Source organism: Hyla sarda, unplaced genomic scaffold (assembly GCF_029499605.1).
Source record: "Hyla sarda isolate aHylSar1 unplaced genomic scaffold, aHylSar1.hap1 scaffold_311, whole genome shotgun sequence".
In the NCBI taxonomy this organism is placed as follows: domain Eukaryota; kingdom Metazoa; phylum Chordata; class Amphibia; order Anura; family Hylidae; genus Hyla; species Hyla sarda.
Genome location: NW_026609836.1, coordinates 304,228 through 330,366, shown reverse-complemented (window position 1 = coordinate 330,366; position 26,139 = coordinate 304,228). Strand labels below are relative to the sequence as shown.

Below are 26,139 nucleotides of genomic sequence, written 5' to 3'. Positions count from 1 at the left end.
GAAAAGGCGCCGTCCAATAAGAGACCGGGAGCAGTTTGTAAAGGAAGAGTGGTCCAACATCCCGGCTGAGAGGTGTAAGAAGCTTATTAATCCTTTTAGGAAGAGTGGTCCAACATTCCGACTGAGAGGTGTAAGAAGCTTATTAATCCTTTTAGGAAGAGTGGTCCAACATTCCGGCTGAGAGGTGTAAGAAGCTTATTAATCCTTTTAGGAAGAGTGGTCCAACATTCCGGCTGAGAGGTGTAAGAAGCTTATTAATCCTTTTAGGAAGAGTGGTCCAACATTCCGGCTGAGAGGTGTAAGAAGATTATGATGCTTATAGGAAGACACTGATTTCACTTATTTTTTCCAAAGTGTGCAACCAAATATTAAGTTAAGGGGCCAATAATTGTGTCCGGACCATTTTTGGAGTTTGGTGACATTATGTCCAATTTGCTTTTTTTCCTCCTTTTTTGGTTTAGTTCCAATACACACAAAGGGAATAAACATGTGTTACTGCAATATATATACAGAGGAGAGGAGATCTATATATATATATATATATATATACACACACACAGAGGAGAGGAGATCTATATATATATATATATATATATATATATATATATATATATATATATATACACAAAGGGAATAAACATGTGTATAGCAAAACCTGTGTTACTGCAATATATATACAGAGGAGAGGAGATCTATATATATATATACAGAGGAGAGGAGATCTATATATATATACACAAAGGGAATAAACATGTGTATAGCAAAACCTGTGTTACTGCAATATATATATATATATATATATATATATATATATATATATATATATATACATATATACACAGAGGAGAGGAGATCTATATATATATACAGAGGAGAGGAGATCTATATATATATATATATATATATATATATATATATATATACATATATATACATACAGAGGAGAGGAGATCTATATATATATATATATATATATATATATATATATACACAGAGGAGAGGAGATCTATATATATATATATATACACACACACAAAGGGAATAAACATGTGTATAGCAAAACCTGTGTTACTGCAATATATATATATATATACAGAGGAGAGGAGATCTATATATATATATATATATATATATATATATATATATACACACAGAGGAGAGGAGATCTATATATATATATATATATATACACACACACACAGGAGAGGAGATATATATATATATATATATATATCTATATCTATATATCTATATATCTATATATATATATACACACACACACAAAGGGAATAAACATGTGTATAGCAAAACCTGTGTTACTGCAATATATATATATACACAGAGGAGAGGAGATCTATATATATATATATACACAAAGGGAATAAACCTGTGTTACTGCAATCCTTTCCTGTGAGGAATACTTCATTATATAGAAACATTTCAGGGAGGACAATATATACGGCCATGGGTGTACAATGTATCCAGAAAGTCTTCCCCCCCCCCCGTCACTATATACAATGTATCCAGAAAGTCTTCACCCCCAGTCATTATATACAATATATCCAGACAGATTACAGCTGATCCTATGACATCATCGGGGGCCCTGAGATTACAGCTGATCCTATGACATCATCGGGGGCCCTGAGATTACAGCTGATCCTATGACATCATCGGGAGCCCTGAGATTACAGCTGATCCTATGACATCATCGGGAGCCCTGACTCACCTGAGTGCAGACAGGATCTGTGTGCACCATCTCTTCCAGGCCTGTGGACACAAGTACAAACAAACAATGAGACATGAGGGAGGGGGGGGGCATTACTCCGCGGGGAGCTGCATACACCTCCTCACCTTCTCATTCATGGTCTTGTGGTTCTTCTTCGTCTTTTTCAGGAATTGTTTGAGGCTCCCAGATGACATGTATTCCGTGATGAAGATCACCTACAAAAAGGGTCTGTCAGTGATACGGGTGTCTGCTTCACATAGACTACAAGGCGGGGCCAGTTTACAGGTTCAGGGGTCAAAGGTTATGCAGACTCATTGTGAGTGGCTGAGGAACAGGCAAAATCAGTGTGGGGTGCGGGAGAGCTGGGTGACAACCCTGATGGGGGGCCCGCACTTACCCTTGCCCGGTTCTCCTTCACATCAGCCCAGTACTTGTGGAACTTCACAATGTTCAGATGTTCCAGCTGGATGAGGTTATCAAACACGGCCTTCACCTTGTCCTGAAAGAGAAGAAGTCACCGGGGAGCAGAAGCCCATTAATATCCCCCCCCACCCAATACAGAGGAGCACCCCCCAGTCACCAAGACTGAGGATCACCCCCAGTCACCAAGACCCCAATACTGAGGAGCACCCCCAGTCACCAAGACCCCAAGACTGAGGAGCACCCCCAGTCACCAAGACCCCAAGACTGAGGAGCACCCCCAGTAACCAAGACCCCAAGACCGAGGAGCACCCCCAGTCACCAAGACCCCAAGACTGAGGAGCACCCCCAGTAACCAAGACCCCAAGACCGAGGAGCACCCCCAGTCACCAAGACCCCAAGACTGAGGAGCACCCCCAGTAACCAAGACCCCAAGACCGAGGAGCACCCCCAGTCACCAAGACCCCAAGACTGAGGAGCACCCCCAGTCAAAAAGACCCCAAGACTGAGGAGCACCCCCAGTCAAAAAGACCCCAAGACTGAGGACCACCCCCAGTCACCAAGACCCTATCACAAGACCCCCAATACTGAGGAACACCCCAGTCACCAAGACCCCAATACTGAGGATCACCCCAGTCACCAAGACCCCAATACTGAGGATCACCTCTAGTCACCAAGACCCCAACAATCACAAGACCCCAATACGGAATATCCCCCTAGTCACCAAGATCCCAACAATCACAAGACCGCAAGACTGAGGATCACCCCCAGTCACCAAAACCTCAATACTGAGGATCACCCCCAGTCACAAAGACCCGAACAATCACAAGACCCCCCCCCCCCCCCAAATACTTAGGATCCCCCCACCCCACTGTTTCTGGGGGCTCCACCTGCCACCAAGAACCTCCCACTCATTATCACAAGGCCAGCCCACCATTACCCCCCCCCCCCAAAACCACTATCATTATTAAAGTATCCACCCACTGACAGAGGCCCCACCCACTGTAAATAAAGCCCCACCCACCTCCTGCAGCTTGAAGTTCTTTCTCTCTGAGAACTGCACCTCATTCCAGACCACCTCCACCCCCTCCTCCGTGTCCATGGCAAGGTAGGCGCTGTCAATCCCGGGGACATTGCGCTGGTTTACCTGAGAGGAGAAGAGGAGCCATCAATGACGAATACAGCAACATATAACAGAGGAGAATCATGGGACTGCGGGTGACTGCATTCATTCACTGAGAGAAGAGGAGCCATCAATGATGAATACAGCAATATATAACAGAGGAGAATCATGGGACTGCGGGTGACTGCATTCATTCACTGAGAGGAGAAGAGGAGCAATCAATGATAAATACAGCAATATATAACAGAGGAGAATCATGGGACTGCAGGTGACTGTATTCATTCACTGAGAGGAGAAGAGGAGCCATCAATGACAAATACAGCAACATATAAGAGGAGAATCATGGGACTGCGGGTGACTGCATTCATTCACTGAGAGGAGAAGAGGAGCCATCAATGATGAATACAGCAATATATAACAGAGGAGAATCATGGGACTGCGGGTGACTGCATTCATTCACTGAGAGGAGAAGAGGAGCAATCAATGATGAATACAGCAATATATAACAGAGGAGAATCATGGGACTGCAGGTGACTGTATTCATTCACTGAGAGGAGAAGAGGAGCCATCAATGACAAATACAGAAACATATAAGAGGAGAATCATGGGACTGCGGGTGACTGTATTCATTCACTGAGAGGAGAAGAGGAGCCATCAATGACAAATACAGCAACATATAAGAGGAGAATCATGGGACTGCGGGTGACTGTATTCATTCACTGAGAGGAGAAGAGGAGCCATCAATGACAAATACAGCAACATATAAGAGGAGAATCATGGGACTGCGGGTGACTGCATTCATTCACTGAGAGGAGAAGAGGAGCCATCAATGATGAATACAGCAATATATAACAGAGGAGAATCATGGGACTGCGGGTGACTGCATTCATTCACAGAGGAGAAGAGGAGCCATCAATGATGATGAATACAGCAATATATAACAGAGGAGAATCATGGGACTGCGGGTGACTGTATTCATTCACTGAGAGGAGAAGAGGAGCAATCAATGATGAATACAGCAACATATAAGAGGAGAATCATGGGACTGCGGGTGACTGCATTCATTCACTGAGAGGAGAAGAGGAGCCATCAATGATGAATACAGCAATATATAACAGAGGAGAATCATGGGACTGCGGGTGACTGCATTCATTCACTGAGAGGAGAAGAGGAGCCATCAATGATGAATACAGCAATATATAACAGAGGAGAATCATGGGACTGAGGGTGACTGCATTCATTCACTGAGAGGGTGAGCTCAAAAAAAGCAAAGGGTTCAATGACGACTCCAAAAGGAAGACTACGAATCATGGCGGAGAAAGAAGAGGGAGGAGGAGGGGAAAGGTAGGGAGGAGATAGGAGAAGAGGAGGCGGAGGAGAAGGAAGAGAAAGAAAGCAGGGAGTTAAAGGGGTATTCCAGGAAAAAGCTTTTTTTCTTATATCAACTGGCTCCAGAAAGTTAAACAGATTTGTAAATTACTTCTATTAACCCCTTAAGGACCAGGCCATTTTACACCTTAGGCCATTTTTTGCACATCTGACCACTGTCACTTTAAACATTAATAACTCTGATGCTTTTAGTTATCATTCTGATTCCGAGATTGTTTTTTCGTGACATATTCTACTTTAACATAGTGGTAAAATGTTGTGGTAACTTCCATCCTTTCTTAGAGAAAAATCCCAATTTGAAAATTTTGCATTTTTTCTACCTTTGAAGCTCTCTGCTTGTAAGGAAAATGGATATTCCAAATAATTATTTTATTTTATTCACAAATACAATATGTCTACTTTATATTTGCATCATAAAATTTATGAGTTTTTACTTTTGGAAGACACCAGAGGCTTCAAAGTTCAGCAGCAATTTTCAAATTTTTCACAAAATTTCCAAAATCACTATTTTTCAGGGACCAGTTCAGGTTTGAAGTGGATTTGAAGGGTCTTCATCTTAAAAATACCCCACAAAAGACCCCATTATAAAAACTGCACCCCCCAAAGTATTCAAAATTACATTCAGTCAGCGTTTTAACCCTTTAGGTGTTTCACAGGAATAGCAGCAAAGTGAAGGAGAAAATTCACAATCTTCATTTTTACACTCACATGTTCTTGTAGACCAAATTTTTAAAATTTTTACAAGGGGGTAAAAGGAGAAAATGTTACTTGTATTTGTAACCCAATTTCTCTGGAGTAAGCACATACCTCATATGTCTATGTAAAGTGTTCGGCGGGCGCAGTAGAGGGCTCAGAAGGGAAGGAGCGACAAGGGGATTTTGGAGAGTACGTTTTTCTGAAATGGTTTTTGGGGGGCATGTTGCAATTAGGAAGTCCCTATGGTGCCAGAACAGGAAGAAAAAAAAAAAAAATACATGCCATACCATTTTGGAAACTAGACCCCTCGGGGAATGTAACATGGGATAAAGTGAGCCTTAATACCCCACAGGTGTTTCACGACTTTTGCATATGTAAAAAAATAAAATGTCACTAAAATGTGTGTTTCCCCCCAAATTTCAAATTTTTGCAAGGGTTAATAGCAGAAAATACCCCCCAACATTTGTAACCCCATCTCTTCTGAGTATGGAGGTACCCCATAAGTTGACATGAAGCGCACTACGGGCGAACTACAATGCTCAGAAGAGAAGGAGTCATATTTGGCTTTTTGAGAGCAAATTTTGCTCGGGGGGCATGTCGCATTTAGGAAGCCCATATGGTGCCAGGACAGCAAAATAACCCCCCATGACTTCCGGTTCCGGCGCGGCCATGTGAGGAGCGGAGGGACGGAGCTCCTGTACCCCACACCCCAGAACGGCACAGTACCGGGCGACTTTGCCCCGCTCGCGATCCCTGCACGGACCTGCTCCCCCGTGAGGGCTCCGGAGACCAGCCAGCAGCGGAGATCTCACTCCCCGTGCTTTACCGGACAGCGCAGCGATCTCGGAGTTCCGGAAGCTGAATGCGATAGTGGGCGCCGGAGAGAGGACCGGGATTACAGCTGGGCGGCCTGAAGAAGACTGCGGAAAACCCGGTGAGCACAAAAACTGGTGCCCGCAGTCAGGACAAGCCCCGGGGCGGGTAGAGGGGGCCCTCATCGGGTGCACTCAGCTGGTTACCTACACAGCGCCACTCAGCGCCATCTTGGCCCCTCTGAGCCACCACTGACTATTCTTCCCTGTCCCCTGCTGAGCTGCTATTGCAACAGGGCATTCCCACACTGGCTTTAGGGAGTGACTACATAACGGACATAACAGCCAAGTCATGGATAAATTTGTCCACAAGGGACCTCAGGGCCCGGCAGTCTCTGGATTGCACGCATCTCCTGCGCCCTCTGGGCCCCCCCGCCCCCCTACCCCTCAGCACGAGACCACAAACGGCGCCTCTATTTCTGCTGCAATGGAAGTGACTGGTAGCCAACTCCTGTTCTCTCAACTTGCAGAGTCCCCTGGTCTGGGGGTCCAGCTCTCAGATGCCATGGCCGCAGGACCCTCTGTGGGGGGTTTACCGGCCCACCCTGATCTACAGGCACTGGCCGCAGCGCTAGTTTCTCTCATCACCCCCACGATACAGAGAACTTTAGAAAATACCATATGTGACACCCTAACGCAGATACGCACGGATTTGGGCGCTCAGGAGGGCCGCATTGGCGAGATGGAGCATAGAATTGTTGCGCTTGAGGATGAGAACAGCGGCCTGGCTACTAAATTGCGCCAAATGGACACAGATTTATGCTATGTTAGCGGAAAGCTGGAAGATTTAGAGAACCGTTCACGGCGCAGCAATCTGCGTTTGGTAGGCGTTACTGAGTCGCTCCTTCCTGCGGACCTTCAAGATTTTTGCGAGAGTGATCTACCTAAGGCGCTGGGTCTGCCACACAAATGCAGGGTGGAGAGGGCACACCGTATAGGCAAATTGCCTGACCGTAATGTTGCTTCCAAGGCGGGTGTAGATAGCCGTCCGCGTCAAGTAATATTTAAACTGCTCGACTACAACGACAAGGTTAGCATCCTGAGAGCGTTTTGAAAGCGCACAACACCTCTGACATTCCGTAACAAGAAGATGCTGATATTTGAAGATTTTTCGGCTGATGTAGCGAAGAGAAGGAAAGCTTTCAGCAATGTTTGCACTGCCTTATACAATGCCAAACGCCGCTTTCAACTGCAATACCCAGCCACATTAAAAGTGCACATGCCGGATGGATCTTTTCGCTCCTACCAGACTCCGTCAGCAGCCGAGGCGGAACTGCGAGATGTGCTAGCGGACCACCAGAGACACCCAAGACATTCACCTGCCCGCCAGGACCCCTCAAGAGATCAAGGTCCCCTGGCACAGAGACCCGCCCGTCGTAAGAAGGGGAGGGACCGATCACCTGCAGAGGGAAGGAAGAGAAAGAAGTCTCCAAAACGGAGGAGCAGAAGCCGTAGTAGCAGATCCTCGTCACCGGACTGAATCCCGGTCTTCCAGCTATTGTTTCCACGCACCCCCCCTCTCTTTTTTCTTTCTTTTCCCCCAGCTTCCGATAAAGTACACGGACATGCGGTCTTGCAGAGCAGCTGATCCAGGATGACATCATAGAAGCTACTCTCATTTCTACCACGGCTGAGAATATAGGACTGCACTGTATAACGGGTATTGTTCATCCTTATCCCCCGTGCTTGACTCTTGGGACTTGAGATTTTGAGTTATTGGCCATAATATTTTGAGGGGACTGTTCCATTATTACAGATTGGACCATGGCGGCTCTTTGTATATCGTTAATGGGTATGTTTCGGGAGTGGGGCGGGGTCATGTGTACGGGTGGGTGTGGGGAGGGGTGTTCCTGTCTCCTCTCATGTCTGAAAAAAGTGAAGTCCACATCCAGTCAGGGGGTTGCCGTTTTTCCACACAGGGCTTCCCTCACTGTTGGAGTTACAGATATGGTTTTTTCATGTTTTTTTTATAATTTAAATGTTTTTTTCTTACGAGCTGCGCAGGCAGGGGCACACTCTAAGTTGAAAGGTTCAGGATTACTGTGGCGCTCCCCTTCTGCGAGCTCTTGTCATGTGCTGAGGTACTTCGATAGCTTGCGCTGGCGATCCCTGCTCTTCCCCTGTCTGCCCATAGTCCTGGGAGTTTCCCTTGGGTGGGTTTTTGTGTTGTGTCCCTACGTCTCCCTGTGCATTACTGTTACCCTTCCTCACTGTATTCACGATGTGTAGAATTGTTTTGTGGAATGTGAAGGGTCTAAGATCACCTCAGAAGAGAATGTCCATCCTTCGATATCTCAAGCGCTTGAGGCCGGATGTGGTTCTTTTGCAGGAGACACATCTGACCGCAACCGATTTCCCTAGAATGAGGAAGTTGTGGGTGGGTAGTGTGTATGGTTCCCCGGCGGTGGACCGAAAGGCGGGTGTATTGATTCTGATACACAAGGCATTCCAACACCATTTGATCTCCCATACACATGATGATGCGGGACGTCTTTCCCATATTTCCTTAATACATGGCGAGCAATCTTATGCTATTTATAATGTATATGCACCGAATGGAGATAACGCCTCTTTCTTTCGTTCCCTAACAGATGAGTTAACTAGTTCAGCAGGTCTGCAGGTAGTGGTTGGAGGTGACCTGAACTCGGTGGTGGATCCTCTGGTGGACAGGAGAGGGGCGACATCGACGCCAGTAGCCATCCGACAGAGTGACAGGGTCCTGCAACCGTTTCTGTCCAGTACAGGCTTGGTGGATGCCTGGAGACATTTTCATCCCGATGGTCGTGAGTATACGCACTACTCCCACACACACAATTCCTGGTCCCGAATTGATTACCTCATGATTAGTCCTTCCCTTTGCTCTAGGGTGACTGTAACGGACATCTCTGACCTGATCATTTCTGACCACTCCCCTGTAGTGTTGGAGTTTCGGCAATCACACCCGAAGGGGACTGACTTTTTGTGGCGCTTCCCTTCTTATTTAGCGAAGGATGAGTCTTTTCAAGATCTTCTTCGGGGGTGGTGGCTGGAATTTCAAACTGACAATGCCCAACATGAAGGGGACCCTGCCCTTTTCTGGGAGACAGCCAAGGTAGTCCTGAGAGGTAAAATAATGGCCTATCATTCCACGTTAAAGCGTAAGTCGCAAGAGGGACATGCGGCCGTCAGTTCTCGCTTAGCCGCAGCATATTCCAAGTTTGTATCTTCCTCGACCCCCCCCAATAAACTGGCGTGGCAGACAGCACGTGCCGACTATGAACTATGGTTAGACAGGAGGGAGCGAGTTTATCGCTCACATTACGATCTCCAGCTGTTTAAACAGGGAAACAAGGCAGGTCGCTTGCTGGCTAGACTAGCGAAGGGACCACATTCATCCGCGCATGTGCTTGCTCTGAAGGACACCCAGGGCCAAATTAGTAGAGACCCAAAGGCTGTAAGTGCTCTATTGGGTGCTTACTATGCGGACTTGTACTCCGCTCCACCTGACGCAGGTACAGAGGGCCGAGACTTTTTGGACAATGTGAGTCTCCCAAAGTTGTCTGAGGACCAACGACGAGAGCTGAACATAGCCATCACAGTAGAAGAGGTTAGGGGGGCTATCAGATCTCTAGCCAATGGGAAGGCCCCGGGACCGGACGGTTATCCGGGGGAATTTTATAAACCCCTAGTTGATCAGGTCACTCCTGCCCTGACGGCTTACTTTAATGGTGTCCTGTCTGGTGGAAACTTGTCGGCGGGAGCAAAACTAGCCTTCATTAAGGTTCTCCCCAAGCCGGGCAAGGATCCGCTAGATCCTGGCTCCTATCGTCCAATATCACTTATTAATCAGGATGTTAAATTACTTACCAAAATATTAGCGGACCGGTTAGCGAAACTGTTGCCCGAGTTGATAGGGGATCATCAAGTGGGTTTTGTAAAAACGCGTTCAGCTGTCACGAACATACGGAAGGTTCTAGCGGTCATGGATAGTGTAGGCAGAAGGCCTGCGGTTATGCCCCACCCTGCACTGCTCGCTCTAGATGCGGAAAAAGCGTTCGATAATGTCCGGTGGGATTGGTTGCATTTGGTTCTAGAACGCTTTGGTATCACAGGGAGGTTCAGTGGTTTCCTGGAAAACCTCTATTCTGGCCTGGCAGCCAGGGTGTATACCCCGGGCTTTTTGTCTCCATATATCCAACTGCATAGAGGGACACGACAGGGGTGTCCTCTATCGCCCCTTTTGTTTGATTTAGCAATTGAACCCTTAGCGCGCTTTTTGCTCGCTTCGGACACGTACAAGGGTATAGCGGTGGGTTCCAGAGAACTCAAAATATCCTTGTTTGCAGATGATGTGCTAATGTTCTTGGATGACCCAGGGCGGGATGTTCCCAAGGTATTGTCTTTTCTAGCCGGGGTGGAAGGTTTCATGGGCTATAAAGTGAACGCATCCAAAAGTGTGCTCCTTCCTTTGGGGAAGGGCCCGCCTCACTGGGAGCGGATGGCTGGGGATTTAGGGATCACTTATAGCACTTCTTCCATTCTCTACCTGGGGATTAGGATAGGGAGAACCGCGGATACACTATATGCGTTGAATTTTACCCCGGTGATTAAGAAGATAGTGGACGAGTTGGCACGGTGGAAAGACCTTCCGCTGTCCTTTATGGGACGTTGTCATCTGGTGAAGATGATAAGTTTTCCCAGGCTACTTTACCCTCTGCAGACACTCCCAATATTGCTGAAGCACGTAGATGTCAGGACACTCAACGCAGCATTCACTAAATTCATATGGCATGGGAAGAGACCCAGAATTGCGCTTAAAAAGTTGATGCTGTGTAGGATGGAAGGGGGGGTCAACCTTCCCAATGTGAGGGGTTACAACTTGGTATGCTTGTTCCGCAATGTGATGGATTGGTTGCATGATTCATCATACTTCTCTAACCTATTGATTGAGCGAGAGCTGGCGGCACCGTGGTCATTGACAGCCCTACTACATACTTCCTACACTAAGCTACCCCCGCAGGTCAAGAGCTCGCAGGTCCTTAGGGATACCATTATTACATGGAAGGAACTCCGTAAGACTTTTGGCCTATCGCACTTGTTGTCCAAGCGAATGCCACTCAGAGGACACCCTGAATTCTCTCAAGGGACTTCATCTACCTGGCTTGCTCTTTGGGAGAGGGAGGGGGTTTTGAGGGCTAGTGATTTGTGGGACGAGGATCGAAGGTCATGGCTTTCACCTGCAGAGATGGTAACAAAATTCTCTTTACCCCAAACTCAATTGATCTATGCAAATCAATTATACTCCTTTTGTTCGACCCGACTTAGGAACCTGACAGTGGAAGCCCCTGTCCACTCTTTTGATGACATAGTAGGGGATGGTCCGAGGAAGACTTCCATTTCCCAATTATACCTAGCTTTACGGGGGAGACTTTTAAAATTCGACCCAAAACGCCTGTTTACCACATGGGAGAGATGGACTGGGGACCCAGACATTCATGAGACTATACTTACGGGATGGGAAGCGGTTTGTAAACAGGTTATCAATGAACGATGGAGGGAGACCTATTTTAAAGTTTCCCACGCAGCCTTGTACGGCTTTAATATCCCACCGTCGCCTTGTTTCCCTGAGCGTATAACACACTGCCCCAAATGTCTTACACCTATGACAAATCTTTTTCACGGGATCTGGGACTGTGCTCACTCGGCTGGCTACTGGCGCTCGATCTGCTCCTACATCAGAGACCACTGGCGGGTAAGTCTTCCTTTTAAGGTTCAGACCCTTATATTTCACCAGCTTCGTCCTCCGGAGGAGGATCGGACGGGGATCCAGAGGATCCCTAAAATAATACATGTGGTCTTGCTGGTTGCTCTCCGATGCTTGTTTCTCCGGTGGTTGGAGGACCGGGTACCGGACCTGCAATTATTGATAGCTCAATTGAAGTTCTTTTTAGGGGTAGACAGATTGGATGCTGAACGCCATTGCAACTCTGGCACGGCACGTTTCTTCGAAAAGTGGACACCGTTCATTGTTACACACTATAATCCCCGGGAGGTAGCCGACATTGTATATCCTTTTAGACACACCACATGGTACCTTACGGAATCATTGAAAGGGACGCTGGGGGCATTACAGCTTCCTGATTCAGTTTAGACTGTAAGGATTAAGCTTATTGAATCCTTGGGGAGAGAGGGAATCCTGCATCACTTCACTACAGCACCTCAGTATTTGTCATTTTTAAGACAGTTATTGTATTGTATGTTGGATCGCGGTCCGTTATTTTCCCAGATGGGGATCGTGATATTTCTGATATGTTTTTGTGTTATTCTGAAAATGTTGAATAAAAATATATTGCAAAAAAAAAAAAAAACCCCCCATGGCATACCATTTTGGAAACTAGACCCCTAGAGGAACGTAACAAGGGGTACAGTGAGCATTTACCCCCCCCCCCCCCCCCACTGGTGTCTGACAGATCTTTGGAACAGTGGGCTGTACAAAATTTTTAATTTGCCCACCCCACTGTTCCAAAGATCTGTCAGACACCAGTGAGGTGTAAAGTCTCACTGCACCCCTCATTACATTCCGTGAGGGGTGTAGTTTCCGAAATGGGGTTACATGTGTTTTTTTTTTGTTTTTTTTTTGTGTTTGTCAAAACCGCTGTAACAATCAGCCACCCCTGTGCAAATCACCTCAAATGTACATGGCGCACTCTCCCTTCTGGGCCTTGTTGTGCGCCCCCAGAGCACTTTGCGCACACATATGGGGTATCTCCGTACTCAGGAGAAATTGCGTTACAAATTTTGGGGGGGCTTTTTTCCCCTTTTACCTCTTGTCAAAATGAAAAGTATAGGGCAACACCAGCATGTTAGTGTAAAAAAAATGTTTGTTTTTTTTACACTAACATACTGGTGTAGACCCCAACTTCACCTTTTCATAAGGGGTGAAAGGAGAAAAAGCCCCCCCAAAATTTGTTAGGCAATTTCTCCCGAGTACGGCGATACCCCATATGTTGCCTTGAAATACGACAGGGCTCCGAAGTGAGAGCGCCATGCGCATTTGAGGCCTGAATTAGGGATTTGCATAGGGGTATTCTACGCCAGTGATTCCCAAACAGGGTGCCTCCAGCTGTTGAAAAAACTCGCAGCATGCTTGGACAGTCAACGGCTGTCCGGCAATACTGGGAGTTGTTGTTTTGCAACAGCTGGAGGCTCCATTTTGATTTTTCACAGGGGGGGGGGGGAGACCTCCAGCTGTTGCAAAACTACAACTCCCAGCATGCACAGTCTATCAGTGCATGCTGGTAGTTATAGTTTTGCAACAGCTGGAGGCACACGGGTTGGGAAACACTGAGTTAGGAAATAGACAATGTTTCCCAACCAGTGTGCCTCCAGTTGTTGCAAAACCACAACTCCCAAACATTTTCAGGCATGCTGGGAGTAGTAGTTCGGCAACATCTTTAGAGCCAGATGTTGCTGAACTACAACTCCCAGCATGCTTGGAGTTGTAGTTTTGCAACACATGGAGGACTACAGTTTGCAGACCACTAATACAGTGGTTCCCAATCTGTGCCCTTCCAGATGTTGCAAAACTACGACTCCCAGCATGCCTGGACAGTAAGGGCATGCTGAGGATGTGTAGTTTTGCAACATCTGGAAGGGCACAGTGGTCCCAAAACTGCGGACCTCCAGATGTTGCAAAACCAACTCCCAGCATGCCCAGACGCCAAGGGCTGTCTGAGCATGCTGGGAGTTGTAGTAGACAGGGTCCCAATACAGCAATGCATGTCGCTTTACGGCGACGTGCATTGCTGTAAAGGGCCCAACCGCGGCTGAAGATCTACTCACCTGTCGCCGCCGCTGCCGTCTTCATTGCCGGGATCTGGGTCTTCAGGGACGAGGCAAGTACCGGGGCCGGTCCCCAGCACTCCCCCGTCCCCCGCCGCATCCTCCGGTCTTCCTCCCGTCCTCTCCGGACTTCCAGGGGCAGGGCGGGAGGAAGTAACCGCCCCCCCCCCCCCCCCTTGCGATTGGTTGGTTAGTTAACCGAAGAATCGCAGGGGATAGGAGGAGGGGGCAGTCTTGCCACCTCGCTCCTAGCCTCCAGCATGGTCCTGACTGTCTGTGACAGCCGGGATCATGCAAAATTACCGGGCGGTCGGGTCCCAGAGACCCGATCAGCCCGGTATCGCCGCAGATCGCAGGGGCGATTTCCCTAGCGATTTCAGCGATTGCCGACATGGGGGGCCTACATGGCCCCTCTCGGCGTTTGCCCTGGATCCCTGCTGAAGGATTTCAGCAGGCATCCGCTTCCGATCTCCGCTGGGTGAGCGGCGGAGACCAGGAAAAGACCATGACATATGCATACGTCATGGGTCCTTAAGGGGTTAAAAATCTTAATCATTTCGGTACTTATGAGCTGCTGAAGTTGAGTTGTTCCTGGATAACCCCTTTAATGAAGAAATATAGGAGAAAGGCATTGAGTCAGTAGAAGAGTAAGCCCAGTCAGAAACAAGCCAACATCACATCACTGACCACAGTCATGTGGTGTCCCGGTACAGGACTTTGTCCTGTCCCTCTGTCTAAAGTCCCCTCAGCCAGAGTACCTCCATGCTGTATAGGGCTCTCTTGGAGGGCTACACCTAGTCACCTCTAAATGCTGTGTATTAATTGTATATATTACCTCTGTATAGGACCTTAGAGGTCATGTGCCTTTAAATAATTTATGTTATGCTATGGTTCAAGGACCTGTGGGTCATGTGACATACCCATAGTTCCTTAGGTCAGGACTGACAGGTTTGCAGAACCAAGGAGCTTTGTCCCGCCCTCTTAATATATAAGGGGCTGCTGCCACTAGACTCTCTCTCTTCCTGCTGAAGTCAAAAGCAGTAACTGCTTGGTCCCTGCACTTCACAGCAAGAACATCTGTATCATCTACTACAATTCAAGCTAGGCCTGAAGCCTATTCTTCAGCAGCCACAAAGCGTGCGTTACTCCAGCTCAAAACCTACAAATCCTGTGTGACTACTGAACCCAAATTACCCCTAAATTCAGTAGCACAGTGGCTAGCAAAATCCAAGCTCATTCAACTCAGAAGTCCCAGTAAACCTGTGAGGAGCCAGGACCACGGTCCTCCTACAAAAGACTGTCTGTTATCTGCAATTGCATAAAATCTGCAGTAAAGTTATTCCTGGTTTACTTCAACTTCTGCTGTGGACATTCCTTTATTCCTCCCTATCATTTGTCTAACAGGTGGCAGTAGGACTATTGCACTGAGGAACCCGCACCCTGGCGTCACGACAACAAAGGGTTAATACCAGCACTCTACATCACTAACACTCGCAACACCCCATTGCATCCTTCACCCCAGACTACCACAGTCACATGACAGAAAAACACCAGTGGGGGTGGGGGTTATGACCAGGAAGGTGTAACATATATAACCAGTCACATGACACCAGTAAATGTATAATCCAGTCACATGACCGGGGAGACCGTCTTACCTCTTCACGTCTTTTCTGCCAGCGACCACAAGGCGACTCCTCCAGGATCTCAGACTCGTCTTCACTCTCCTCCTCCTCTTCCTCTTCTTGAGACGGCACTGAGGGTGCACTCACCGGAGGAGACATAGAGGAAACACTATCTAACTTGGGGTCTGATCCCGTACTCGGAGCAGTTTTATTCTCCCCTTCAGACATCGTTCTGGAGAATGGTCAAAAGAGTATGAAGGAAGCAACTAAAATATAAATAAAAAAGCCATCATGAGAGGACTGCAAAAGATCCACCAAAGACAATGAAGAACAGAAGGAGAACCTAAGACCATGATGAGAACCTGAGACCTGCCCAAGACTAAGAAGAACATGATGAGAACCTGAGACCTGACCAAGACTAAGACCATGATGAGAACCTGAGACCTGCCCAAGACTAAGAAGAACATGATGAGAACCTGAGACCTGACCAAGACTAAGAGAAGAACATGATGAGAATGTGAGACCTGCCCAAGACTAAGAAGTACAGGATGAGAACCTGAGACCTGCCCAAGACTAAGAAGAACATGATGAGAACCTGAGACCTGACCAAGACTAAGAGAAGAACATGATGAGAATGTGAGACCTGCCCAAGACTAAGAAGTACAGGATGAGAACCTGAGACCTGCCCAAGACTAAGAGAAGAACATGATGAGAACCTGAGACCTGCCCAAGACTAAGAGAAGAACATGATGAGAATGTGAGACCTGCCCAAGACTAAGAAGTACAGGATGAGAACCTGAGACCTGCCCAAGACTAAGAGAAGAACATGATGAGAACCTGAGACCTGACCAAGACTAAGAGAAGGACATGATGAGAATGTGAGACCTGCCCAAGACTAAGAAGTACAGGATGAGAACCTGAGACCTGCCCAAGACTAAGAGAAGAACATGATGAGAACCTGAGACCTGCCCAAGACTAAGAGAAGAACATGATGAGAACCTGAGACCTGCCCAAGACTAAGAGAAGGACATGATGAGAATGTGAGACCTGCCCAAGACTAAGAAGTACAGGATGAGAACCTGAGACCTGCCCAAGACTAAGAAGAACATGATGAGAACCTGAGACCTGCCCAAGACTAAGAACATGATGAGAACCTGAGACCTGCCCAAGACTAAGAGAAGAACATGATGAGAATGTGAGACCTGCCCAAGACTAAGAGAAGAACATGATGAGAACCCGAGACCTGCCCAAGGCTAAGAGAAGAACATGATGAGAACCCGAGACCTGCCCAAGACTAAGAGAAGAACATGATGAGAACCTGAGACCTGCCCAAGACTAAGAAGTACAGGATGAGAACCCATGACCTGTTCAATACTAAAAAGAAGAACATGATGAGAACCTTAGACCTGCTCAATACTAAGAAGAACATGATGAGAACCTGAGACCTGCCCAAGACTAAGAGAAGGACATGATGAGAACATGAGACCTGCCCAAGACTAAGAGAAGAACATGATGAGAACCTGAGACCTGCCCAAGACTAAGAGAAGAACATGATGAGAACGTGAGACCTACCCAAGACTAAGAAGTACAGGATGAGAACCTGAGACCTGTTCAATATTTAGAGAAGAACAGTAGGAAAACCTGAGACCTGTCCAAGACTAAGAAGAACCCGACACCTGTCCAATACTAAGTACCGAAACCTAAGTAGTCTAAAAAGGTTTATATAGTAGGGAGGGGCAGTTTATATATTAAGGATATATATCTCTGAGAGAACCCGAGAGCTGCCCAAGCCTGAGGAGAGAACCCGAGAGCTGCCCAAGCCTGAGGAGAGAACCCGAGAGCTGCCCAAGCCTGAGGAGAGAACCCGAGAGCTGCCCAAGCCTGAGGAGAGAACCCGAGAGCTGCCCAAGCCTGAGGAGAGAACCCGAGAGCTGCCCAAGCCTGAGGAGAGAACCCGAGAGCTGCCCAAGCCTGAGGAGAGAACCCGAGAGCTGCCCAAGCCTGAGGAGAGAACCCGAGAGCTGCCCAAGCCTGAGGAGAGAACCCGAGAGCTGCCCAAGCCTGAGGAGAGAACCCGAGAGCTGCCCAAGCCTGAGGAGAGAACCCGAGAGCTGCCCAAGCCTGAGGAGAGAACCCGAGAGCTGCCCAAGCCTGAGGAGAGAACCCGAGAGCTGCCCAAGCCTGAGGAGAGAACCCGAGAGCTGCCCAAGCCTGAGGAGAGAACCCGAGAGCTGCCCAAGCCTGAGGAGAGAACCCGAGAGCTGCCCAAGCCTGAGGAGAGAACCCGAGAGCTGCCCAAGCCTGAGGAGAGAACCCGAGAGCTGCCCAAGCCTGAGGAGAGAACCCGAGAGCTGCCCAAGCCTGAGGAGAGAACCCGAGAGCTGCCCAAGCCTGAGGAGAGAACCCGAGAGCTGCCCAAGCCTGAGGAGAGAACCCGAGAGCTGCCCAAGCCTGAGGAGAGAACCCGAGAGCTGCCCAAGCCTGAGGAGAGAACCCGAGAGCTGCCCAAGCCTGAGGAGAGAACCCGAGAGCTGCCCAAGCCTGAGGAGAGAACCCGAGAGCTGCCCAAGCCTGAGGAGAGAACCCGAGAGCTGCCCAAGCCTGAGGAGAGAACCCGAGAGCTGCCCAAGCCTGAGGAGAGAACCCGAGAGCTGCCCAAGCCTGAGGAGAGAACCCGAGAGCTGCCCAAGCCTGTGGAGAGAACCCGAGAGCTGCCCAAGCCTGAGGAGAGAACCCGAGAGCTGCCCAAGCCTGAGGAGAGAACCCGAGAGCTGCCCAAGCCTGAGGAGAGAACCCGAGAGCTGCCCAAGCCTGAGGAGAGAACCCGAGAGCTGCCCAAGCCTGAGGAGAGAACCCGAGAGCTGCCCAAGCCTGAGGAGAGAACCCGAGAGCTGCCCAAGCCTAAGGAGAGAACCCGAGAGCTGCCCAAGCCTAAGGAGAGAACCCGAGAGCTGCCCAAGCCTAAGGAGAGAACCCGAGAGCTGCCCAAGCCTAAGGAGAGAACCCGAGAGCTGCCAAAGCCTAAGGAGAGAACCCGAGAGCTGCCAAAGCCTAAGGAGAGAACCCGAGAGCTGCCAAAGCCTAAGGAGAGAACCCGAGAGCTGCCAAAGCCTAAGGAGAGAACCCGAGAGCTGCCAAAGCCTAAGGAGAGAACCCGAGAGCTGCCAAAGCCTAAGGAGAGAACCCGAGAGCTGCCAAAGCCTAAGGAGAGAACCCGAGAGCTGCCAAAGCCTAAGGAGAGAACCCGAGAGCTGCCCAAGTCTAAGGAGAGGACCCGAGAGCTGCCAAAGCCTAAGGAGAGAACCCGAGAGCTGCCCAAGTCTAAGGAGAGGACCCGAGAGCTGCCCAAGTCTAAGGAGAGAACCCAAGACATAGTGTCACTGCTATTACAGTAAAAAATCCTCCATCAGCACATCATGTGGAGAGAATTCCATAGTCTCACTGCTCTTATAGTAAAGAACCTAGGTATAAAAAGATCCCTATATAGATCTCTGTACTGTCCATTCATATATATGTACATTGTAATCATATCAGATCCCCCTAAGACGTCTTCTCTCAAAACTAAATAACCCCAAGTGATAACTTTTCCTGGTCCTATAATCTGTCCCCCTCCCCATACCATTATTATCCTGGTCCTGGCAGTATACAGAGTGTATATATAATGTATAGGGGAGGAGCAGTATACAAACAGTATATATAATGTATATGGAAAGAGCAGTATACAGAGTGTACATATAATGTATAAGGGAGGGGCAGTATACAGAGTGTATATATAATATATAGGGGAGGAGCAGTATACAGAGTGTATATATAAAGTATAAGGAAAGCAGTACACAGAGTGTATATATAATGTATAAGGGAGGGTCAGTATACAGAGTGTATATATAATGTGTAAGGGAGGGGCGGTATACAGAGTGAATATATAATGTATAGGGGAAGAGCTGTATACAGAGAGTATATATAATGTATAGGGGAATAGCAGTATACAAGGAGTATATAATGTATAGGGGAATAGCAGTATACACTATATATATATATATATATATATATATATATATAATGTATAGGAAGTATACATTATATACACTCCATATACAGCTCTTTCCCCTATACTATAGGAGAAGAGCAGTATACAGAGTATGTATAATGTATAGGGGAAAAGCAGTATACAGAGTGTATATATAATGTATAAAGGAGGGGCAGTATACAGAGTGTATATATAATGTATAGGGGAAAAGCAGTATACAGAGAGTGTATATATAATGTATAGGGGAGGAGCAGTATACAAAGATTATATAAAATGTATAGGGGAGGGGCAGTATACAGAGTATATATAATGTATAAGGGAAGAGCAGTATACAGAGTGTATATATAATGTATAGGGGAAGATCAGTATACAGAGTGTATATAATGTATAGGGGAATAGCAGTATACAAGGAGTATATAATGTATAGGGGAAGATCAGTATACACAGTGTATATATAATGTACAGGAAGTATACATTATATACACTCTGTATACTGCTCTTTCCCCTATACTATAGGGAAAGAGCCGTATACAGAGTATGTATAATGTATAGGGGAGGAGCAGTATATAGTGCATATTTAATGTATAGGGGAGGAGCAGTATACAGAGAGTATATATAATGTATAAGGGAGGAGCAGTATACAGAGTGTATAAATAATGTATAGGGGAAGAGCAGTATACAAAGTGTATATATAATGTATAGGGGAAGAGCAGTATACGGAGTGTATATATAATGTATAGGGGAAGAGCAGTATACAAAGTATATATATAATGTATAGGGGGAAGAGCAGTATACAGAGTGTATATATAATGTATAGGGGAAGAGCAGTATACAGATTGTATATATAATGTATAGGGGAAGAGCAGTATACAGAGAGTATATATAAAGTATAGGGGAGGGGCAGTATACAGAGTGTATATATAATGTATAGGGGAAGAGCAGTATACAGAGTGTATATATAATGTATAGGGGAGGGGCAGTATACAGAGTGTATATATACTGTATAGGGGAAGAGCAGTATACAGAGTGTATATATACTGTATAGGGGATGAGCAGTATACAGAGAGAATATATAATGTATAAGGGAAGCGTTGTATACAGAGTGTATATATACTGTATAAGGGAGGAGCAGTATACAGAGTGTGTATTATAATGTATAAGGGAGAGGCAGTATACAGAGAGTATATAATGTAAAAGGGAGGGGCAGTATACAGAGTATATATATATATATATATATATATATATATAAATATAATGTATAAGGGAAGAACAGTATACAAAGAGTATATATAATTTATAGGGGAGGGGCAGTATACAGAGTGTATATATAATGTATAGGGGAAGAGCAGTATACAGAGTGTATATATAATGTATAGGGGAGGGGTAGTATACAGAGTGTATATATAATGTATAGGGGAAGAGCAGTATACAGAGAGTATATATAATGTATAAGGGAGGGGAAGTATACAAAGTAGATATATATATATATAATGTATAGGGGAGGGGCAGTATACAGAGTGTATATATTATGTATAGGGGAGGGGCAGTATACAGAGTGTATATATAATGTATAGGGGACAAGCAGTATACAGAGAGTATATATAATGTATAGGGGAGGAGCAGTATACAGAGTGTATATATATAATGTATAGGGGAGGGGCAGTATACAGAGTGTATATATAATGTATAAGGGAGGGGCAGTATACAGAGAGTATATATAATGTATAGGGGAGGGGCAGTATACAGAGAGTATATATACTGTATAAGGGAGGAGCAGTATACAGAGTGTATATATACTGTATAAGGGAGGAGCAGTATACAGAGTGTATATATACTGTATAAGGGAGGGGCAGTATACAGAGAGTATATATACTGTATAAGGGAGGGGCAGTATACAGAGAGTATATATACTGTATAAGGGAGGGGCAGTATACAGAGAGTATATATAATGTATAGGGGAGGAGCAGTATACAGAGAGTATATATAATGTATAGGGGAGGAGCAGTATACAGAGTGTATATATAATGTATAGGGGAGGAGCAGTATACAGAGTGTATATATAATGTATAGGGGAGGAGCAGTATACAGTGTATATATAATGTATAGGGGAGGAGCAGTATACAGAGTGTATATATAATGTATAGGGGAGGAGCAGTATACAGAGTGTATATATAATGTATGGGGAGGGGCAGTATACAGAGTGTATATATAATGTATGGGGAGGGGCAGTATACAGAGTGTATATATAATGTATAGGGGAGGAGCAGTATACAGTGTATATATATAATGTATAGGGGAGGAGCAGTATACAGAGAGTATATATAATGTATGGGGAGGAGCAGTATACATAGAGTATATATAATGTATAGGGGAGGGGCAGTATACAGAGAGTATATATAATGTATAGGGGAGGGGCAGTATACAGAGTGTATATATAATGTATAGGGGAGGAGCAGTATACAGAGTGTATATATAATGTATAGAGGAGGGGCAGTATACAGAGAGTATATATAATGTATAGGGGAGGAGCAGTATACAGAGTGTATATATAATGTATAGGGGAGGGGCAGTATACAGAGTGTATATATAAGGTATATGGGAGGAGCAGTATACAGAGAGTATATATAATGTATGGGGAGGAGCAGTATACATAGAGTATATATAATGTATGGGGAGGAGCAGTATACATAGAGTATATATAATGTATAGGGGAGGGGCAGTATACAGAGTGTATATATAATGTATAGGGGAAGAGCAGTATACAGAGTGTATATATAATGTATAGGGGAGGAGCAGTATACAGAGTGTATATATAATGTATAGGGGAGGAGCAGTATACAGAGTGTATATATAATGTATAGGGGAGGAGCAGTATACAGAGTGTATATATAATGTATAGGGGAGGAGCAGTATACAGAGTGTATATATAATGTATAGGGGAGGGGCAGTATACAGAGAGTATATATAATGTATAGGGGAGGAGCAGTATACAGAGTGTTTATATAATGTATGGGGAGGGGCAGTATACAGAATGTATATATAATGTATGGGGAGGGGCAGTATACAGAGAGTATATATAATGTATAGGGGAGGGGCAGTATACAGAGTGTATATATAATGTATAAGGGAGGGGCAGTATACAGAGTGTATATATAATGTATAGGGGAGGGGCAGTATACAGAGTGTATATATAATGTATAGGGGAGGGGCAGTATACAGAGTGTATATATACTGTATAGGGGAGGAGCAGTATACATAGAGTATATATACTGTATAGGGGAGGAGCAGTATACAGAGTGTATATATAATGTATGGGGAGGAGCAGTATACAGAGTGTATATATAATGTATAGGGGAGGGGCAGTATACAGAGAGTATATATAATGTATAGGGGAGGAGCAGTATACAGAGAGTATATATAATGTATAGGGGAGGAGCAGTATACAGAGTGTATATATAATGTATAAGGGAGGGGCAGTATACAGAGTGTATATATAATGTATAGGGGAGGAGCAGTATACAGAGTGTATATATAATGTATAGGGGAGGAGCAGTATACAGAGAGTATATATAATGTATAGGGGAGGAGCAGTATACAGAGAGTATATATAATGTATGGGGAGGGGCAGTATACAGAGAGTATATATAATGTATGGGGAGGAGCAGTATACAGAGTGTATATATAATGTATAGGGGAGGGGCAGTATACAGAGTGTATATATAATGTATGGGGAGGGGCAGTATACAGAGAGTATATATAATGTATGGGGAGGGGCAGTATACAGAGAGTATATATAATGTATAGGGGAGGGGCAGTATACAGAGTGTATATATAATGTATAAGGGAGGGGCAGTATACAGAGTGTATATATAATGTATAGGGGAGGGGCAGTATACAGAGTGTATATATACTGTATAGGGGAGGAGCAGTATACAGAGTGTATATATAATGTATGGGGAGGAGCAGTATACAGAGTGTATATATAATGTATAGGGGAGGGGCAGTATACAGAGAGTATATATAATGTATAGGGGAGGAGCAGTATACAGAGAGTATATATAATGTATAGGGGAGGAGCAGTATACAGAGTGTATATATAATGTATAGGGGAGGGGCAGTATACAGAGAGTATATATAATGTATAGGGGAGGAGCAGTATACAGAGAGTATATATAATGTATAGGGGAGGAGCAGTATACAGAGTGTATATATAATGTATAAGGGAGGAGCAGTATACAGAGAGTATATATAATGTATGGGGAGGGGCAGTATACAGAGAGTATATATAATGTATGGGGAGGGGCAGTATACAGAGTGTATATATACTGTATAGGGGAGGAGCAGTATACAGAGAGTATATATAACGTATGGGGAGGAGCAGTATACAGAGTGTATATATAATGTATAGGGGAGGAGCAGTATACAGAGTGTATATATAATGTATAGGGGAGGGGCAGTATACAGAGAGTATATATAATGTATAGGGGAGGAGCAGTATACAGAGTGTATATATAATGTATAGGGGAGGGGCAGTATACAGAATGTATATATAATGTATGGGGAGGGGCAGTATACAGAGAGTATATATAATGTATAGGGGAGGAGCAGTATACAGAGTGTATATATAATGTATAGGGGAGGAGCAGTATACAGAGTGTATATATAATGTATAGGGGAGGAGCAGTATACAGAGTGTATATATAATGTATAGGGGAGGAGCAGTATACAGAGTGTATATATAATGTATAGGGGAGGAGCAGTATACAGAGTGTATATATAATGTATGGGGAGGGGCAGTATACAGAGAGTATATATAATGTATAAAGGGGGGGGGGACTCCGGGGTCAGGGTTACCGCTAAGTTCTCGGGCTCCGGTCTCCGTCTCCCCGATAGATAAACCCGGGCTGCGTCAGCTGAATCTAAAGCACCGTCAGATGACGTAAGGCGTACAGAACGTCCAAACGTAAAAAACCCGGCTGAGAAGGGCGGGGCCCAAGGGGCGTGTACATGTCCTTCTAGAAAGTGGCACACTAGGTGACGTAATGACGACTACGGTGTCCTACAAAGGACAAACCTCTTCACATTCCGCAGTAGCCTTTACTGTGCGCACGGGACACATAGCTGGAGGGCGTGGCTTAAACTACAGGGCGTGGCCTGGGACGTAGACTTTCTCCCAGTAGCATTGAGGGTTTTGTATGAGCTTCGGTACCGGCAGGAGGGGCGGAGCTCCGGGAGCCACGTGACGAGAGTCTCTTCCATGTCCATAAGATATAATGGGAAGAGGAATCTCCATTGGTTATAATGGGAAGAGGAATGTCCATAGGATATAATGGGAAGAGGAATGTCCATAGGATATAATGGGAAGAGGAATGTCCATAGGATATAATGGGAAGAGGAATGTCCATAGGATATAATGGGAAGAGGAATGTCCATAGGATATAATGAGAAGAGGAATGTCCATAGATATAATGGGAAGAGGAATGTCCATAGGATATAATGGGAAGAGGAATGTCCATAGATATAATGGGAAGAGGAATGTCCATAGGATATAATGAGAAGAGGAATGTCCATAGGATATAATGAGAAGAGGAATGTCCATAGGATATAATGGGAAGAGGAATGTCCATAGGATATAATGGGAAGAGGAATGTCCATAGGATATAATGGGAAGAGGAATGTCCATAGGATATAATGGGAAGAGGAATGTCCATAGGATATAATGGGAAGAGGAATGTCCATAGGATATAATGGGAAGAGGAATGTCCATAGGATATAATGGGAAGAGGAATGTCCATAGGATATAATGGGAAGAGGAATGTCCATAGGATATAATGGGAAGAGGAATGTCCATAGAGTATAATGGGAAGAGAAATGTCCATAGAGTATAATGGGAAGAGGAATGTCCATAGGATATAATGGGAAGAGGAATGTCCATAGATATAATGGGAAGAGAAATGTCCATAGGATATAATGGGAAGAGGAATGTCCATAGATATAATGGGAAGAGGAATGTCCACAGGATATAATGGGAAGATGAATGTCCATAGAGTATAATGGGAAGAGAAATGTCCATAGAGTATGATGGGAAGAGGAATGTCCATAGGATATAATGGGAAGAGGAATGTCCATAGGATATAATGGGAAGAGGAATGTCCATAGGATATAATGGGAATTGGAATGTCCATAGGATATAATGGGAAGAGGAATGTCCATAGATATAATGGGAAGAGGAATGTCCATAGGATATAATGGGAAGAGGAATGTCCATAGGATATAATGGGAAGAGGAATGTCCACAGGATATAATGAGAAGAGAAATGTCCATAGGATATAATGGGAAGAGGAATGTCCATAGAGTATAATGGGAAGAGGAATGTCCATAGATATAATGGGAAGAGAAATGTCCATAGATATAATGGGAAGAGGAATGTCCATAGAGTATAA

At 45.5% G+C, this 26,139-nt stretch overlaps 2 protein-coding genes across 2 annotated transcripts; one reads left to right on the top strand and one right to left on the bottom strand.

Moving 5' to 3' along the window:
* Positions 1-1,707: 1,707 nt before the first annotated feature.
* Positions 1,708-24,706, bottom strand: LOC130328641 (nuclear receptor-binding protein-like). Its single transcript, XM_056553473.1, has 6 exons — positions 24,551-24,706; positions 15,703-15,935; positions 3,171-3,293; positions 2,124-2,225; positions 1,852-1,941; positions 1,708-1,767 (listed from the first exon to the last, which is right to left on the bottom strand). Exons 2-6 carry the CDS (start codon positions 15,895-15,897, stop codon positions 1,723-1,725), a joined length of 555 nt encoding a protein of 184 aa, XP_056409448.1. The 5' UTR covers positions 15,898-15,935; positions 24,551-24,706; the 3' UTR covers positions 1,708-1,722.
* LOC130328645 (serine/arginine repetitive matrix protein 1) lies at positions 17,220-19,064 on the top strand. Its single transcript, XM_056553479.1, has 2 exons — positions 17,220-17,230; positions 17,441-19,064. Exons 1-2 carry the CDS (start codon positions 17,220-17,222, stop codon positions 19,062-19,064), a joined length of 1,635 nt encoding a protein of 544 aa, XP_056409454.1.
* Positions 24,707-26,139: the final 1,433 nt, after the last annotated feature.